The following is an 18,311-nucleotide window of genomic DNA, read 5'->3' as shown; positions in this document are numbered from 1 at the left end:
CCAGGTAATTCCCAACCTGGCAACACTACAAATAGCCCTGCTCCTTCCCTGGGCATACCTGGCCTCTCTATGGGAGAGGTCAGTGATTTGCTCATCCCCTGTTCCTCCTACTGGAGCTGCCACTTCTTTGACTTGATGTTATTATGCCCACCTTTTCTTATTGGCTGTTGGTGCTAAAATAGGGAAATGCATAATCTGATGATTTCACAAGAGGGGAGAAAAAGCCACAAAACATCTACAACATCCACTTCCCACCTTCAGTGCCCTTAGCATAGAGCATAGTTGAGAGAGCTTGCAGTCTGGTTATTTTCTGAAACTTAAAGAGCATAGGGAAGAAGTAAGAAATCTGACAAGCTGTGAGTAAACTGCTAGATTTGAAAGGCATTCCCCTTTAAGCCTACTTGATGTGTAAGCCTCTGAGATCCCAGAACAGAGCCTTTGAAATCAGCAAGATGTTGAGAAACTAGCTGCCATTCTTTAAAGAGAGAGAAACTGGCCAGCAGACTTTGAAGTCTGTGTTCCAGAGTTAGTTGACCTACTGAGCAAACATCAAAGCCTGCTGGAAAATCTCAGACTATTTCAGAAAGCCCTGATTTCCAAGGCTGTTTTAGATGTTGGTAAAAGTACTACTGACTTAAAATGCCAATTAAACTTATGAATCATAAGTAAGAAAGGTATTTCCATCCATTTAAGAAGTATAAAAGAGGCTAAGGTGCAAGAACCTAGTAATAAATATTGATATAATTCCCAGGCATTTTTAGGGACAGTTAGAAATTTTAATCTATGCATTATTCTGACTGGGATAGGATAACAATTGCCCTGAAATATAAAGTCTGCATAGAGTGATAAAAATAAACAACATTCAGAACAAGAAAATTCTTTTGATAGGCATAAAAAGCAACAGCAGAAAAAAAAATAAAGACTGGCAGATGGTTCTGTCAATGAAGGTTACATACTCCTAACAGCAGGGATTCTAAATAGCAGGAATGACAAATATATTCTTCTGTCTGCAATCCTGTCGTATCAGAATGTGAATTCCTGTTCTTATGTATGTTAAAGAATATTTTTCAAATTTAAAAAAGATGCCAAGGCAAACATCTGTCTCTCAGTATGATAACCCTGAAAACTTCTTAAGGAATTATGGTTGACCTATGGATATCCCAAGAAATCTTAACTGAATACCCATCATACATAATGAAAGTAAAAAATAAACTTCTTACACATCAGAAAGTTGTGATAGCATGGAAAGGAGAAGGGCATCAGTTCTGATGCTGTGAACCCTTTTCCAGCAGGTGTTTTACCATCTTCCCCCATGAATTGCAAATAACAGCATATACTGCAATTGATGGTTTACATACTGGATTATGTGATCCCAGAGATAAAATGCTGCAGATCTGATATTGGGGAAATACAATTTTTGATCAACAGAAGCACAATGTGTAAAAGACATCTAGATCCCCAGTAACAAATAAGTAATTTTTTGCATTTATTTCTTGATAAAATGATAATCTGAAAAAGTCTATAGAAGTTTTCAAGTTTTTTTGGTCTCTTTAGCAGCAGCTAAAGCATAGTTGCAGCAGATAAAGTCCTGGATTTTTACAGTACAGTCACATGCAGTTACTCTAGTCTAAATCCATTTAACTCAATGAGCTTAGATTGGAGTAACTCTGCCCAGGATTCTGTTGGAAATCCTTGAAAAATATTGTCCTGTGGAAACGGGATACAATCCAAGACAATTTTTTACTTAGTAACTCAGGAGTTCTTTGTAAAATTTTGTCTGGAAGATCCAGGGCAAAACTGAGAGAGACACAATCAAAACATCTCTCATCTTCCTCCTGCTTGTCTTTGGACTTAGCTCCTCCTGTTTTCCTTAGATGATAAACAGCAATTAGCTAATCCTGAAACGTTGTGCATCTTGCTGACTCACAGTGCTATAAAACTGCCATAAAGCACACTTCTGAGAAGCGCAGACTGACATTTTAAAAATGGACATCAGAAAGAGCTGAACCACTGAACAGGATGTGGAGAAATTGAAGTTAGTTTAACTGCTAATGCAGTGTTAGTGTTACATAAAGTATTGTTCTTTTGAAACTGTATCATGCTATGTAATTGAGTATCTGACTCTATGCCTTACTGTTGCATTTCCTGCCAAGCAAGATCTACATCGGGATAGCAAAAAAGACAAAAAGTCTTGTTCATTATTAATCAGAAGAGCCTTTCCACATATTGTCATATTTTCTGTGTCTTTTAAATAGGGCATTAAGTGGTTCTTGTAGGTTATCCGGGCTGTGTAACCGTGGTCTTGGAATTTTCTTTCCTGACGTTTCGCCAGCAACTGTGGCAGGCATCTTCAGAGTAGTAACACTGAAGGACAGTGTCTCTCAGTGTCAAGTGTGTAGGAAGATATAGTCAGAAAGGGGTTGGGTTTGAGCTGAGTCATTGTCCTGCAAAAGTAATGTGCTAGTCATTGTCCTGTAAGTATCAAGATAATGTGCTAATGACGGTGTGGTATGTTAATATGGAACCATTGTATCCTGAAGTGATCTGTTAATGTGTGAAGGCCAAAGCTAATCTGCATGGCTATTGTTGACTATAGTATTTGTCAAAAAAAATCACATTCTAATATTTTCTCATGTTTTGCAATAATTCCAGACGATGCATTTGGAGTAGGAATGGGGTTTGGATCATAGTAACTCTTCTTTTTTCACCTATTTATGATCATAATGAAAGGGAGTGTATCTTGTCACACTTGTATGAGTAGTTCTCCTACCTGACTGTTCACTATTACACATGAACAAGTAAACTGGTTCTATAAGATCATCTTGTTTCTTGCAGATGAATGATGCTATGGGATTTGAATTGCCATGGGTGTATTTTGTCAGTCTCGTCATCTTTGGGTCATTTTTCGTACTAAATCTTGTTCTTGGTGTATTGAGCGGGTAAGCATACACCTTTTTCGTCCTAGATGCAGAGTCCTGCATTCAGTTGCCATGAACACATAGGTATATTGAAAAGAAAGAAGAACAATATAAAATGAGAGGGAAAAATAGAACAAAATATTGGGATTATTACTTTTTTTGCTGCAGCTGCAAAGGCAAAACTACCTAGGGCACAGTTTCTGACCAGTAATGGGCAGATCTTTCTTTTTAAGAAAGTAAATATGAAAATGCTAGTGAATTGTATTTCATTAATCAGTGCATCAAATACCAATACAAAACAAAATATCCCGACCCTTTCAGTATTGACTTCTACCATCTGGCATAAGGTCCAGAAACTGATATTTGGATACCTATGTGACCTGTCAATTGCAAAAGGGACTCTGCTATGTAGCACATAGCTGAATCATAACTTATTTCCTTACATTTTACAGGTAAATGATGCAATAGGATGTGAATGGCCATGGATCTATTTTGTTAGTCTTATCATTCTTGGCTCATTTTTCGTACTTAACCTGGTTCTTGGTGTACTTAGTGGGTAAGCAGCTAGATTAACCTTGTATATTCCTCTGCAGTGTGTAAAATGACCTATGCGTTTGCTCAAGCTTCACCGTTATGGCTTTTTTGCATGTGCCTTGGATTGGTATGTCATTTTACCAACATTTGCTCTTCTGAATGCCTGAACTTCTTGTTTGTATCTATCTGTCTATGACATCTTGTGTTTACAATGCCTGCCGATCCCCAGAGTTTCACAAATGAAGTGGTCATTTCCTCATTGTTGGAAATAACCTCCAGTAACTAGATAGCAATGTTTTGCACACAGTGATCGATGACACCCATGTAAGCATATATATCTTTTTAAAAAGGAGATAAAGGCTCTTGTCCCCTTCCAAAAGCCTCGCTTCAATATTGAAAAGCTTACCTAAATATACAGATCTTTTGTGTAAATTCCAGTTGAACATACTTATTAACAGGTGCTTCATATTTTCTATTAAACGGATATATAAAAAAGCTTACTCATTGTTCAGTTCTGCAAAACATTTAATGCCTTCTGTATTGAACAATATGTCGTGCTTTCAGCTGGCCTTTCCTAATGACATTGAACTTAATCCAATGTACTATGCATGCAGCTGGCTTCCATTGTTGGCTATGAAAGACACAACAATTTGAGGAAATGCAAACCATCATGCAGCTCTCAAACAGAAAGCCTGTTGCATTCTTGGTACTACATGGCTAGTTGCCAGCTAACTATATGCAGGTTACATCCATTCAGGTGTGTTCAGTAGTCTATAAAAGCAAGCATTACTTTTGGACACTTCCTTGCCAGTATAGTGTGAAACAGACAGAACTATTCACCCTCACCAGGATATGTAAGTGCGCAAGGGGAAGGTGGGCACCCTGAAGTGCATGTTTCTTCTGCTTGCATCCCATTTCGTAATCTCAACTTTCCAGGCCATGATAAGCAATGAAACTTAAAGGAGAATAGACAGATCTATCTAACTGGATACAAGTAAACTTGAAAACACATAGCTACCCCCTGACAGCTCTAGTCCTAATGTAGTCTTGATTGTCAAATTCGATGTTAAATAGAATGCTACTCAAACCAAGAATGGCTGGCAAAAAGGTTTTCTTTCATCAAAATGTAGAGGGAGAGTATCTGTTAAGTACCAGGTGAATGCCATATTTCTGTTGAGTACTGAACGTTAAGGCTGTTGCTCTAGTTCTTTCCTTGGCGTTATGCGGAGTTCTGGCACACATGAAGGAGGAGCACATTCATACAGTCTGCTGTACTTAGAATGGAATAATAAGTCGATCAGGTAATAAGTAAAAATTTAACAGTCACCTATTTCCTCTATTATACTTTTCTAAGCTTCATTCATGTTGTTTGCAGCTTTCATCTGTGTAATGGATTTGTATCACACAAATATTTTCCACAGAAGAATAAAAAAGGGCCTTTAGACAATAAAATGTTTTAAGGGAAAAGGTGCAGAGTAATTAAAACTTTATGCTGCTTTGGAAGTTATAATCTTCTATGGCAAAGGAGCACAGCCCATGGGGAGCTTTTCCAGATCTTGTTGTCTTGAAGTGAATGTATGCTGTGGTGTTTGCATCTTTTGTGTGCCTCCTGGTCAATCGGGCTGGCTCGGAAGAAGCTGTGATATATTGCTTCCAAATTGGTGCCATTTTGTTTTTTATTTTGGAAGAAATTTTTAAAACCATTGCTAATGACATTCAGTTCATGAAGTGTGGAACAGCCTGTCAAAATGCTGTATTTCACTTTGCCATTAGGAAAAAAATTGTGAATAAAATGGGAAGTTATTTGGGGAAAACCCATTCTGTTCCTATCATACTGTTATCATTGCTCTAATAAATGTTCCGCTGTATGTACTAAAAAGCCTTCTCGTATAATTTGGGATGAAAACTTCATGTTGGCTTAAGGAAAATCTGATATTTAAATAATATATATGAGAGTGCCTCTAGAATAATTAAAATACTGTCTCTTTGCCAGCTTAAATACAGAAAGCCTTTACCAATTAGTGCAGTTGTCCCTGGAGTAACTAATGCAACAGCCTCTCCTTCAAATAGTTTTGGGAAATGATGCAAGTACATTATAACATATGTTTCTTGCATTGTAAAAATTATAAAAATGTCACAAAATGTTAGAAATATGTTAGGTGTTGTTTTTTTCTTTTGCCATCAAGAGTCGTTCAGAGGTGGCTTACCATTGCCTGCCTCCGTGTCACACCCCTGGTATTCCTTGGAGGTCTCCATCCAAATACTAGCTAGGGTTAGGGCAGAGAGTGTGTGACTGGCCCAAGGTCACCCAGCAAGCTTCCATGGCAGAGTGGAGACTTGAACTTGGGTTTCTCAAATCCTAGCTTGACACTTTAATCATTACTTTAATCATTACACCACGACACCACGCTAATCTTTGTAACTGGGCATCATGTGGATAAAAAGAAAAGTCATTATGCTGAGTTCCTTCTACCTATTTCCCTAAGACATTAGTGTAGGTAAGTGCACAGGACTGAACACATGAACACATGAAGCTGCCTTAAACTGAATCAGACCCTTGGTCCATCAAAGTCAGTATTGTCTACTCAGACCGGCAGCGGCTCTCCAGGGTCTCAGGCAGAGGTCTTTCACATCACCTACTGCCAGAAGTTTTTTTATCTGGAGATGCCAGGGATTGAACCTGGGACCTTCTGCATGCCAAGCAGATGCTCTACCACTGAGCTATGGCCCTTCCCCATAAGGATTGTGTCCATATTTATCAATTTTCTTTCAATATTCTTTCTGTTGTCATATGACATGTGATTTCTACATGCATATGACTACATAAAAGTCTGTAGGTAATCCAGTTTTTCAAAACATTATCAGAATCCAATAATAATAATACTAATAATACTAATAATACTAATAAGTTCCAAAACAACCCCTGTGACTTAAAAACATGGCTGTTTGGAGTTCCCTGGATTTTAGGAATTAAAATTTGGAATCTTAGGTAAAGATATTTCCTTAAGAATATTTCCTAATAAGTTGGTTTAAGGTCATTGTGTTGAAAGTGTCTAATGTTTTGATTTCCATTCTGTGATTTTCTAAGCCATCGAAGGGGCATCGGCATTCTCTCCCACACTATTTTCCTGAGCTGAAATGGCTATGGAAGGGCATTTCTGTTCTGCCTTTCTTTTTGTGAACTGCATGATCAATGTGTTAAAATGTGGATAAGATGTAAAGATGTTTTGTTTTACATCTCGCCTTCTCTGAGGGTGGGTATGTGAAAATGTATTGCTGAAACTGGTTTTTAAAGAATGCTTCACTGAAAGTATTATTAGTAATTATTATTATTATTATTAATGTAGAGGGTCAAGAGAGGGTATTTTTAGTGAATATTTTAAATTAAGCAGCCTGTTGACAGCAGAGGGTAAGTTCCCAGTATTTGAAGGACACAAAAGTTAGATGGCTATCATCTATTTAATTCATTTTGTCAGCAGCCATGCATTTCTTTTCTAATTATCATGTGCATAATCGTTCTCAGCATCTTTCTTGAACTGGACATTAAGGGTTGAAATTATAATTGGAAAACTTTAGATTTGGAGTAACATTTCATGTAGACGAGCATGAAATATCATAGGGATTTTTTTATTTCCAGATACATAGACCTACACATTCCGAGAAGAAGACCTGTCTGTTAAAGACACTCTTCCCCTGTCATATTCCAGATGAAAATCTTTCTGACTCAGGCAAAGGATTCACATCATCATACTCATATGTACGACTTTTAAAGCATACACACAAAATTTCACATAATGCATTTGTGTTTAATTAATTGATATAATTAATTTTTAAAAAGCAAATAGTTGATTGGTTAATATACTTTAATGAACGGACATTTCCCCTTTCTAATAAGATAATCTTTTATTATGTGCAATTGCACAACAGTGAGAAAAATTGGAAGAGTTTACATGGAAAGCTATTTGAATAACTAGTACTACTCACAAAGGTCTTGATATTCAAACCACTTATTCCATAGGGATTCTCCATAGGAAGAATGACCTGAGGAAACTCTCTTTTTCTCTCTCTCATAATAACTTGGTTTTATGCAATAAGATTAATTAGCAATAAGTGCAAAGCACACAAAATGAACACATCTTCACCAACCATATAATTGTTTTCTGTTGTTCATGGGCTTAGATAGCTTTAATGAGGTAAGGTAAATGCATGGAGGCTCAGTCTCTCCGCTGTTATTAGCCATGACAGTGAAATATACATCCACTCACAGCAGATAATGGGACAAGCTGATGGCCAACACTATTGTACCCTAATTGTGAGCTTCCCAGAGCCAAACTAGATGATAGTGTGACATGAGTCAGGTTAAGGGACTTGCAGACATACGTGATGTTGGGCAACTAACATTCCCAAGTGCACCTGGGCTTGATTCAACTAGGGAACACAGTGCAGGGGAGAAGGGGCATCGGCATTCTCTCCCACACTATTTTCCTGAGCTGAAATGGCTATGGAAGGGCCCTGTTTTGCCCTGTACTTCAGTATATGTGCAGCCCCACAGTGGGGCAAACAAAGCTTGTCCTGCCTCCACAGCATGCTACCGAGCTGAATTGGGCCCTGCCACACTTGGGAACTTTAGTTCCATATAACATATTTCTGCAAATTGGGTCAGAGGATTCCCGAACAGACTTGTGTCACACATATAGTCTAGCTTTGGATCCCGGAAACATTTGTTTGGTCTTTGTTGGACAGAAAATGTCAGTAAGACAATTCTTATGCCTTTAGGCACACAGAGGTCATCTAGTCAAAGCTGGAGTGGGTTGGATTCAGCATTCTATCCTTGGAAGGCACTGGCAGATGCGAATCTTTGAAGCTGTACTTCCTGACCCATGGAAGGTTGACTTCCAGGGTCAGAGGACTCGTGTGACCTAACAGCTATTCGGGTCAAAGAACTGCCCTGAGGAAGGAGAAGTGGGTGAAATTGCCCCTTCCCTTTAGCATCAGAGGCCTTGTGGATGATGGAGGAGTAGGTGTGTTCACCCCTTCTCCCTCCTCCGTGCAGACCCTCAGCTGCAGTATCTCGTGACCCCAGGAATCAACTTCCCTGGGGTCAGAAGGCAATGCTGTGGGAAGGAAACATGGCAAAGACCTGTGCTCCCAGCACTGTCAGATTGCCCAGTGGTGTGAAGATTTTTGCATTCAAGATTTGTTGAACTGCTTACATGGCTGCTTGGATTATTTTACTGTTATGGAGAGAAAATATGAAGTTTAAAAAAATCTTATTTACGAGCAGAATAGTTTTTAATGAGGCATGATAATCAGTTCCCCAAGATCAGTCCTAACCACTTGAAGATATTTCCTGCAGAAGACAGATTCTGCTGAAGGCATTACTATTTCTTTGGGTAGCCATGGGAACAAGTAAGATCTTTTCAAACACACTCTGGAAGTTGTATTTACTTTTTTGCTGGAGGCCAGCAAAGAGTTTGCACTGACATGTCCCTATATACATCTCTCTGTAAGTAAGCATAATAGGTTAAAATAAGCTTTTTATTAATTTAGCATATTTTTCCTGACACACGGCAATCTAGCAAAGGAGTCATGCTTACTTTTACCTGTGTCTGTGGATCAGTGTTATTAAAATAGGTCTGATTATTATATATTCTTATACACAAGTACCTCAGAATACTTGTCTAAAGGGCACACAGAGAACTCATAGGAAAAGGCATTTAAATAATGATGCACAAAACAGAAGATAGCCCTGAATTGTCAGCTGTGGTTTTCTGGCAAAGGAAAATGAACATGTCTTGACAGTATTTCTTTTTTTCAGCTGAGCCAAAGCTTAATAAGACAAAAGAAAAATGAAAAAAATAAAGTTGACTCTTTCTCTCATGAATAGAATAAAAAAAGATTTTAAATTTTTTATTCTTCATTAAAATGATGCAAACTATGAAATAATCCTCGCCTTATGGTCAACTAAACGTTTCCAGCCAATGTTTCAAAATTAAACAATGCTCCATCATCCATGGATTGGCATTATATTTGAAACAAACAATAATGTGTACTGATAGTACACCCCATAATGTATGACAGAGAAATAGGCCTGTTTGTGATTGCATGTATACATTGCAAAGAGCTGGAGATGGAGCCAATTATATCTCCTTATTACACCTGTCAGTCATGAACACATGATTTTAAAAAGGCATCTCACACATAATGGGATACATTCTGTACTGGTCTACAAAAACATATTTATCAATATTTTTATTATTAGTTAAGGTGGAACAAAAAAACTGCTGTTTTGACTATGCCAGGAAGTTTAGTAGCCTCTAATGTTTCAAAGACCAGGCTGTGTAAATACATATATCACTTTTCAATATAATAAAGACAGTTGCCATTTTCTCTGAGGCAGTTGGTAGTACAATCAAGACCCAGTTCTTTCCTTGTAACAGTCTGTGTTTTTTTCTTCATCTTTCTCTTACAAAGATCAAATCATAAAAGAAAGGGAAAATAAACATTTAATTTTGGCTGATGTTAAAACAATTGAGCTCTATTGCTTGGGATGTCTCTTTGGCCATCACCAGTAAAGTTGGACTAAACATTTGGTTATGCGATTAATCATCAAGAACACATATGCAATTTCAAATTAAATTATTTAGTTCACTTCTTATAAAAAACAGTAAGAATTTGCTGTTTGAGTGGACTGAATCCATATCATGCAACCTTTGATACTATTCAACAGGAGTGGTAAAGGCAGGGCCAGTTTATTTCTGGTGGAACCTCTTTGGGCAAGCCCAAAATAAATTAATGGAAACCATTCAACAATAGCACTATGCCTCTCATATAAGTCTCATTCATTTAAAGGGATCTTGTGCAGAAAGAGGTAAACGTAGACTGGAATGAAACCTTTCTTTTGGTTAAAAGTCATAAGAAGATAAAAAAGCCATGCTGGATCAGACCAAAAGCCATCAAGTCCAGCAGTCTGTTCACACAGTGGCCAACCAGGTACCCCCAGGAAACCCACAAACAAGATGACTGCGGCAGCATCCTGCCTGTGTTTCACAGCACCTAATATAATGGGCATTCTCCTCTGATACTGTAGAGAGTAGGTATTCATTATTGACTAGTATTCATTTTGACTAGTAGCCATGGCTAGCCCTATTCTCTATGAACATGTCCACTCCCCTCTTAAAGCCTTCCAAGTTGGCAGCTATCACCACATCCTAGGGCAGGGAGTTCCACAGTTTAACTATGAGTTGTGTGAAGAGTCAGGACAGTGGTTTATCTAGTCTGGGCGTGTATATTCTGATTGAGAAAAGTTTTACATAATTGTCAGCACTAGAAATATTTTAGGTGCATATTCGGAAGATTGAATCTGGGTTCCCCTGCATTCTAGTATAGAACTATGGTCCCTGAAAGAAAATCTTGCCTATTCAGATTGTTTTGAGTTTGATGGCTTTTTGTTAGCTATTTCCTATTGGGCTTTTTGTTTTGTTTTTGGTAATTTGCAATTAAGTGCACTTTGTAACATTGAAGAACAGACTCAAAACTTGCCATTTTGGGTTAACTTTTATTTCCATTATTAAAAAGAGACTTCAAGTCAAGATTGTCAGGGTGAGCTGATTTACGAACCAAAATGCTATTGGAATGTTACAGCAGTTTCTTCGTGATCAAGGAAATTATCTCTGACATAGATGTGTCCTATGTGCAACTCCAATTTTAGCTCTGAAATGAACTGCCTTTGTCTCAGCTTTTCACTCTAGTACTCCTCAGATGTTCCTGCATTTCATTAGTAGCCCTATTTTCATGTACAAAATCACATTAATTTATTATGTTTAAAAATCTAGGCGCTGTTAGGTAGTCTGGAATCACAGCTTCTGAGAGAAATTTTTATAACAAACCTTTAATGTTTACTAGGAGGGGGGGATGTGGGTAGAAATCTAGCATGATGCCAATATAGATACGGCAACAGAAAACTTCAGTTTCTGTAAACACTATTTTTATCACAGCTGAAAAGTATAATGTATAAGGAATGCAGCATGGCATGTTTTGCATCACTGTTGTAACTGTGGAAACTGTTCACATTTCTGTATCACTTGTTTTGCTTAGCTGTGTCGACAAAAAAAATCAAAATTTATGGTCAGAACAATATACAGCTTCATAAATCAGTATTTCTGTTATGTTTTATCTGAACCCAATAGGGAGTTTTCCAAGGAAAGAGAAAAAGCCAAGGCCAGGGGAGATTTTCAGAAGCTGCGTGAAAAGCAGCAGCTTGAAGAAGATCTCAAAGGCTATTTGGATTGGATTACACAGGCAGAAGATATTGACCCCGAGAATGAAGAGGAAGGTGATGAAGAAGGCAAACGAAATAGTACGTCCCTCTTTCTCACTGTATTATTACTAAGAAAGACTATAGCATGCTTTAAAAAGAGCTTACTCAGTATAGGACCAAATCAGTTGCTTGCAAAGGATCGTTATTAGGGTTGGCAAGTCTGGGTTCGAAAATACCTGGATGTTTGAGGGAAGAGCCTTGGAGGGTTAGGATTAGAAGAAGGACCTTGGTAGGGTACAATGCCATACTTTCACCTTCCAAATCAGCCATTTTTTTACAGGAAAATTGGAATAAATGTTTTGATTAAATAATGAATAAGCAATCCATGTAGCCTGGAGATCAGTTGTAATTCCAAGGATCTCCAGCCCTTACCTTGAGGTTTGCAACCCTAATTGTTATATGCGTATCTAGTAAACAAATCAGTTTTAAATTCTTAACCTTTACTAAACTAACAGAGAGAATGGAAGATCACTTTGAAAAGTTCTATGTTTTTGTTTTTATTGTACCCTTCCACGTGTAACAGAAGCTTCTTTTTGTGTTTTACCCTCAGCTTGTGCTTCAGCTGATTCAGGATCTAAACAGTGTGCTAGGGGCTTGGCTTGACTAGTTATTCCACTCAGCCTTCCTTCAAAGGGCCTGTCACAATATGATGCTTTATTCAGTCTCCAGGTTGGGAGTTTCCTTGAGATTTGAGAGCCTTGGGAGGCAAGGTTTGAGGAGGGAAGCAACCTCAGCAGGGTATAATGCCATTGAGTCCACCCTCCAAAGCAGCCATTTCCTCCAGGGGAACTGATCTCTGACATCTGCAGAGCAGTTGTAATTCCGTGTGATCTCCATTCCTATGTGATCTCCAGCCCTTGCTTGGAGGTTATTTATTTACTTAATTTTTACTTCACCTTTCTCTGCATTGGGGACCAAAGCAGCTTACATTATTATTTTTTCTTCCATTATATCTGCACAACAACCCTCTGAAGTAGGATAGGCTGCAAGTGTGCGACGGGTCCAAAATCACCTAGTGAGCTTCTACAGCAAGATGGGAATTCGAACCTGGGTCTCCCTACTCTGAGCCTCTAACTGCTATACCACACTGACTTTCATAGGGTGTCTGCTGTTGAACAGTAGCAAGCCATCAGGCCTAGTTGAGTCATGCAAGTCAGATGGTATCAGGTCACACAGAGGTTGCCAATCTCCAGGTGGGACCTGAAGATCTCCCAGAAGTATAACTGAACACTAGACAACAGAGATCTGTCCCCCTGGTAAAAATGGCTGCTCTGGAGGGTGGACTCTATGGCATTATATCCAGCGCAGGCCTCTCCTCCACAAAATCTGCATTCCTCAGACTCCACCACAAAATCTCCAGGAATTTCCCAACTTGGAGTTGGCAACCCTAGCCAGGCTTGGCTTCAATGATTCCTCCCTCAAAGGCTAAAATTGGCCTGGAAAGGGCCCTGTCCCTTCCCCCTCTTCCTATATTTCACTGACAGAACCAAGCCTGGAATCTGTGGTTGCCTTGCAATCACCACTGAGGGATCTGATGCTTAAAGCTACATGCACTCCTTTTATAATTTTGGGGCTTTTAAAATATATTTCAGATTTTTATGCAAACCCAGGGCCCTTTTCAGGTTTGTAGAAAGATCTGTCTTGCCTATTCATTGCTCCAGCTACTGGTTTTAATTATCTTGAAATTTGGAGCACTTTGCTATTAGTATATCAACAAAGGCCCCCCGTGAAACTTGTGGTGGGGGGAATCCCATCTCCCCCTCACTGCTGAGCCAGCGCAAGTCCATGTTCACCTTGGAGCCTGGCCGCGATGGTGTCTGAGAGCTGCTCCAAACCCGGAATGGCTCCTGGCACCTACTGCCTCTGCAGCCAGGCCTCAAGCGTTTCCTGGCATCGGCAGCATGGGCCTGAAGCAGCTCTTGGCATACACTGCAGCCAAGCCCAGAACAGTTCTCAGTATGGTCTGCCGCAGCCAATCCCTGAGTGGCTTCGGGCATCCGCCGCCACCATGGCCCGAGCCTGGCCATGGCAGCAGCAGACACCGGGATCGTCTCCCAGTGTTTGCTGCTACCATGGCCAGGCTCCAGGGCTTCACCACAGCACTCAACCACTGCTGCAGAAGCAAAGTAAGTGAGCATGTGGAGACAACGCTTCTTAAATTTTTTATTGTTTTACTTTAATTTGTTAGAAATTTAAACATTTCAGATTTTTGTGCAAACCTGGGAAGTCTCGCAAGTTTGCAGAAAAGTCTGTTTAGCATCTGTGTGGCACCAATCTGCAGATTTAGGTATCCACGGGGGGGGGGGGCACATGTTGCTTTTAGTATACAGATATCTCACCTTTCCTCTTGGCTCAAGGCAGCTAGTAAGTCTAACAGTGTACTTCAAAAACTTTGAGAACCACTAGACTCTATGACACGTTGCTAATGTTGAAAATACATTTACTTTCATTCCCGTGCAAGGTTTATGGATTCAATTGCTTCAGTTATGTTCTATAAATGTATGCATGTTAAGTGTGCATGCATGTGCTCAGCTGGGATGGATATAACACTTGGCAATGGAATTAAGCAATGACTCATAGATTAAAATGTCAGTCTTCAGTTTCTTGTGCAAATGTAATGCTTATTGATATTTGTTAATATTGTATATTTAAAATAATCCCATTATTGTTTTATTGTAACAAACTGACATGTTTACAAATGTCATACAAATATGTTTAGTTGTAGCAGTAATTTAATAAACAACCTGCTTGAGCTTGAGATCAGTAGGTGAGGCCTCCCTGGAGGAACCCATGTTATCTGATATTTGATTAATGCATACTTGTGGTAGAGCCTTTTCTTCTGTCACTCCCAAACTGTGGAACTCCTTCACCTCAGGTGATGGCTGCCTTGCCTATAGGCTTTCCAGCATACATCAAAGACATCTTTATTCTGGAAGATGTTTGAATGTTGCTATTGTGTTCCTGAATTGATTTGGTTGTTGGGTTTGTGCTATTTTAATTGGAAGGGATGTTATTGTGTTTTATGATTTCTGATTTTAGCAATGTCAGGTTCCTCCAGGAGGCAGAAAAGTAGCATACAAATCAACCAGTAAAGAAATAAAACAATTTGTTACACCAGATCACCTGTTTTGAGAGGACCAGGTTAGTAATCCGTGGTCTGATTTCTAGTATTATGTCAGTTCAGTTTTAGTATTGGGTTTTCCAAGATCTTAGATGTTTCCTAGCTGTTTCAAAAAGCTTGGATAGTCAGTCCACAGTCATATGAAAATAAGGCAGAACTGGATAACTAGGAAGCCTCTTATCTAGTTGGGCTTCCTCATAGAGCCAATGATCACTATATAGCAACCCCCAGAATAGCCTACCGACATGTTTTCTGTGAAGAAAATTAGTTCATCTGGAGATTTAGCCCCTGGCACTCATAAAAGGAAAACAACAGTTGTAGTCACTTGCTGATCTAATTTTAGAGTCAAGGATGTCAGGTCCAGACAATGTCCCTACTGTTATCATCTTCTGAAGAGATGTTCTTTGCCCCTGTTCAAGTGTTCGATGTCTTTATGTCCTGTTGTAAATGGCATCTTAAAACACCAGTATGTGCCATATCAGGTGACACTGTGTAATGGAACAGTTAATCTGTTACCGATATAACTGTGACATAGGTGTTGTGATGTTTCAGAATAACTTTAAAATTTAGCTGTTGACTGGAAAATGACTAAAGCTTTTAAGCTTATTTGTAAGCCTCCTGCATTTTTGTGACATACCCTACTGAAAACCTAACCAAGAGTGGTCTATAAGATTTTACAGATACCTTTTGATTCTTATGAAACCACTACCACTTAAAATGCCATTGTGTATTATATCAAAGGTTAGGTACAGCAAATTAAGCTCTCTCTTATGTGAGCATGACACTGCCGGTCAGAGTAGACAATACTGACTTTGATGGACCAAGGGTCTTATTCAGTATAAGGCAGCTTCATGTGTTCATGTGTTCACTTTGTCAAGTGAGTTTTTTTTTCAATTAGTGTAATCAAAGTGATGCCAATTGACCTCAGGGATTTTTTTTATACTTTACTGCAACAATGCTTTTATTATGGTAATGGCCAGTTTTAATATGAAACCCACTGTTCACATTATTATATTGCTAATTCCTTACACAGTAGTTCTTGTAAAGCAGTCTTGAGTCCTCTTAAACTTTGTAACAACCCTGAAGAATGTAATTTTACATTTGTGAATCCAGAACTGTTGAACACACGAAGCTGCCTTATACTGAACCAGACCCTTGGTCCATCAAAGTCAGTATTGTCTACTCAGACCGGCAGCAGCTCTCCAGGGTCTCAGGCAGAGGTCTTTCACAACACTTATTTACCTAGTAGAAAAGGGCAAGAGTCCAGTAGCACCTTAAAGACTAACAAAAATATTTTCTGGTAGGGTATGAGCTTTCGTGAGCCACAGCTCACTTCTTCAGATGCAGCTAGAATGTGAATCCATCTGTCTTTAAGTAGAGGAGAGTGAATTCAGACAAGCATTAGTATATAAATGTTAACAGTATGTAAATGTGAATAGCAGGCGTGATGGGATTAGGTGTGGTATGCAGAAGAGTCTGTGATGTTCAGGGGAGAGATGGGTGTGGAGAAATCAGCATTGGTAATGAGCCATGAATGCAATGTCTTTATTCAGCCCAGGTAAATGCATTGACTTTAGTTTGAATATCAACTGTAATTCAGCAGTTGATATTACAACTGAATTACAGTTGACATTCAAACTAAAGTCAATGCAAAATATTGTCGAAGGCTTTCACGGTCAGAGTTCATTGGTTCTTGTAGGTTATCCGGGCTGTGTAACCGTGGTCTTGGAATTTTCTTTCCTGACGTTTCGCCAGCAACTGTGGCAGGCATCTTCAGAGTAGTAACACTGAAGGACAGTGTCTCTCAGTGTCAAGGGTGTAGAAAGAGTAATATATAGTCAGAAAGGGGTTGGGTTTGAGCTGAGTATTGTCCTGCAAAAGTATTGTCCTGTAAGTATCAAGATAATGTGCTAATGAGGATATGGTATGTTAATATGGAACCATTGTATCCTGAAGTGATCTGTTAATGTGTGTAATCCAAAACTAATCTGTATGGCTATTGTTGAATGTTGTCTTTGTCTGGAGGTTTTTCAGGGCAGGAAGCCAAGCCTTATTCATTCTTAAACTCTCCTCTTTTCTGTTAAAGTTGTGCTGATGTTTGTGAATTTCAATGGCTTCTCTGTGCAATCTGACAAAATAGTTGGTAGAACTGTCCAGTCTTTCAGTGTCTTGGAATAAGACCCTGTGTCCTGTTTGTGTCAGTCCATGTTCAGCCACTGCTGATTTCTCAGGTTGGCCAAGTCTGCAGTATCTTTCATGTTCTTTTATCCTTGTTTGTATGCTGCGTTTTGTGGTCCCGATGTAAACTTCTCCACAGCTGCAAGGTATACGATATACTCCTGCAGAGGTGAGGGGGTCTCTTTTGTCTTTTGCTGATCGTAGCATTTGTTGTATTTTCTTGGTGGGTTTAAACACTGTTTGTAGGTTATGTTTTTTCAAAAGTTTCTCCATCCTATCCATTTATTAAAGGAGTCACTGATAGGATGGAGAAACTTTTGAAAAAACATAACCTACAAACAGTGTTTAAACCCACCAAGAAAATACAACAAATGCTACGATCAGCAAAAGACAAAAGAGACCCCCTCACCTCTGCAGGAGTATATCGTATACCTTGCAGCTGTGGAGAAGTTTACATCGGGACCACAAAACGCAGCATACAAACAAGGATAAAAGAACATGAAAGATACTGCAGACTTGGCCAACCTGAGAAATCAGCAGTGGCTGAACATGGACTGACACAAACAGGACACAGGGTCTTATTCCAAGACACTGAAAGACTGGACAGTTCTACCAACTATTTTGTCAGATTGCACAGAGAAGCCATTGAAATTCACAAACATCAGCACAACTTTAACAGAAAAGAGGAGAGTTTAAGAATGAATAAGGCTTGGCTTCCTGCCCTGAAAAACCTCCAGACAAAGACAACATTCAACAATAGCCATACAGATTAGTTTTGGATTACACACATTAACAGATCACTTCAGGATACAATGGTTCCATATTAACATACCATATCCTCATTAGCACATTATCTTGATACTTACAGGACAATACTTTTGCAGGACAATACTCAGCTCAAACCCAACCCCTTTCTGACTATATATTACTCTTTCTACACCCTTGACACTGAGAGACACTGTCCTTCAGTGTTACTACTCTGAAGATGCCTGCCACAGTTGCTGGCGAAACGTCAGGAAAGAAAATTCCAAGACCACGGTTACACAGCCCGGATAACCTACAAGAACCAATAAAGTCAATGCATTTACCTGGGCTGAATAAAGACATTGCATTCATGGCTCATTACCAATGCTGATTTCTCCACACCCATCTCTCCCCTGAACATCACAGACTCTTCTGCATACCACACCTAATCCCATCACGCCTGCTATTCACATTTACATACTGTTAACATTTACAT

The 18,311-nt window shown here is 39.1% G+C and overlaps 1 protein-coding gene across 4 annotated transcripts in view; it reads left to right on the top strand.

Moving 5' to 3' along the window:
- The window catches only part of CACNA1D (calcium voltage-gated channel subunit alpha1 D), a 347,998-nt gene that overhangs the window by 154,482 nt on the left and 175,205 nt on the right, over positions 1 to 18,311 (top strand). For 3 of the 4 annotated variants that reach the window (XM_056865912.1, XM_056865904.1, XM_056865897.1), the window contains exons 8-9: positions 3,371 to 3,474; positions 11,642 to 11,811. In XM_056865912.1, the coding sequence (XP_056721890.1) occupies positions 3,371 to 3,474; positions 11,642 to 11,811 (274 nt within the window). Of the gene's footprint in view, positions 1 to 2,835; positions 2,940 to 3,370; positions 3,475 to 11,641; positions 11,812 to 18,311 lie in introns of all 4 variants that reach the window. The other variant, XM_056865919.1, reaches the window with a different exon arrangement.

This window comes from Euleptes europaea, chromosome 1, assembly GCF_029931775.1.
Source record: "Euleptes europaea isolate rEulEur1 chromosome 1, rEulEur1.hap1, whole genome shotgun sequence".
Classification (NCBI taxonomy): domain Eukaryota; kingdom Metazoa; phylum Chordata; class Lepidosauria; order Squamata; family Sphaerodactylidae; genus Euleptes; species Euleptes europaea.
Note: the sequence above shows the minus strand (reverse complement) of the source record. Positions and strands in the feature narration are given on the sequence as shown.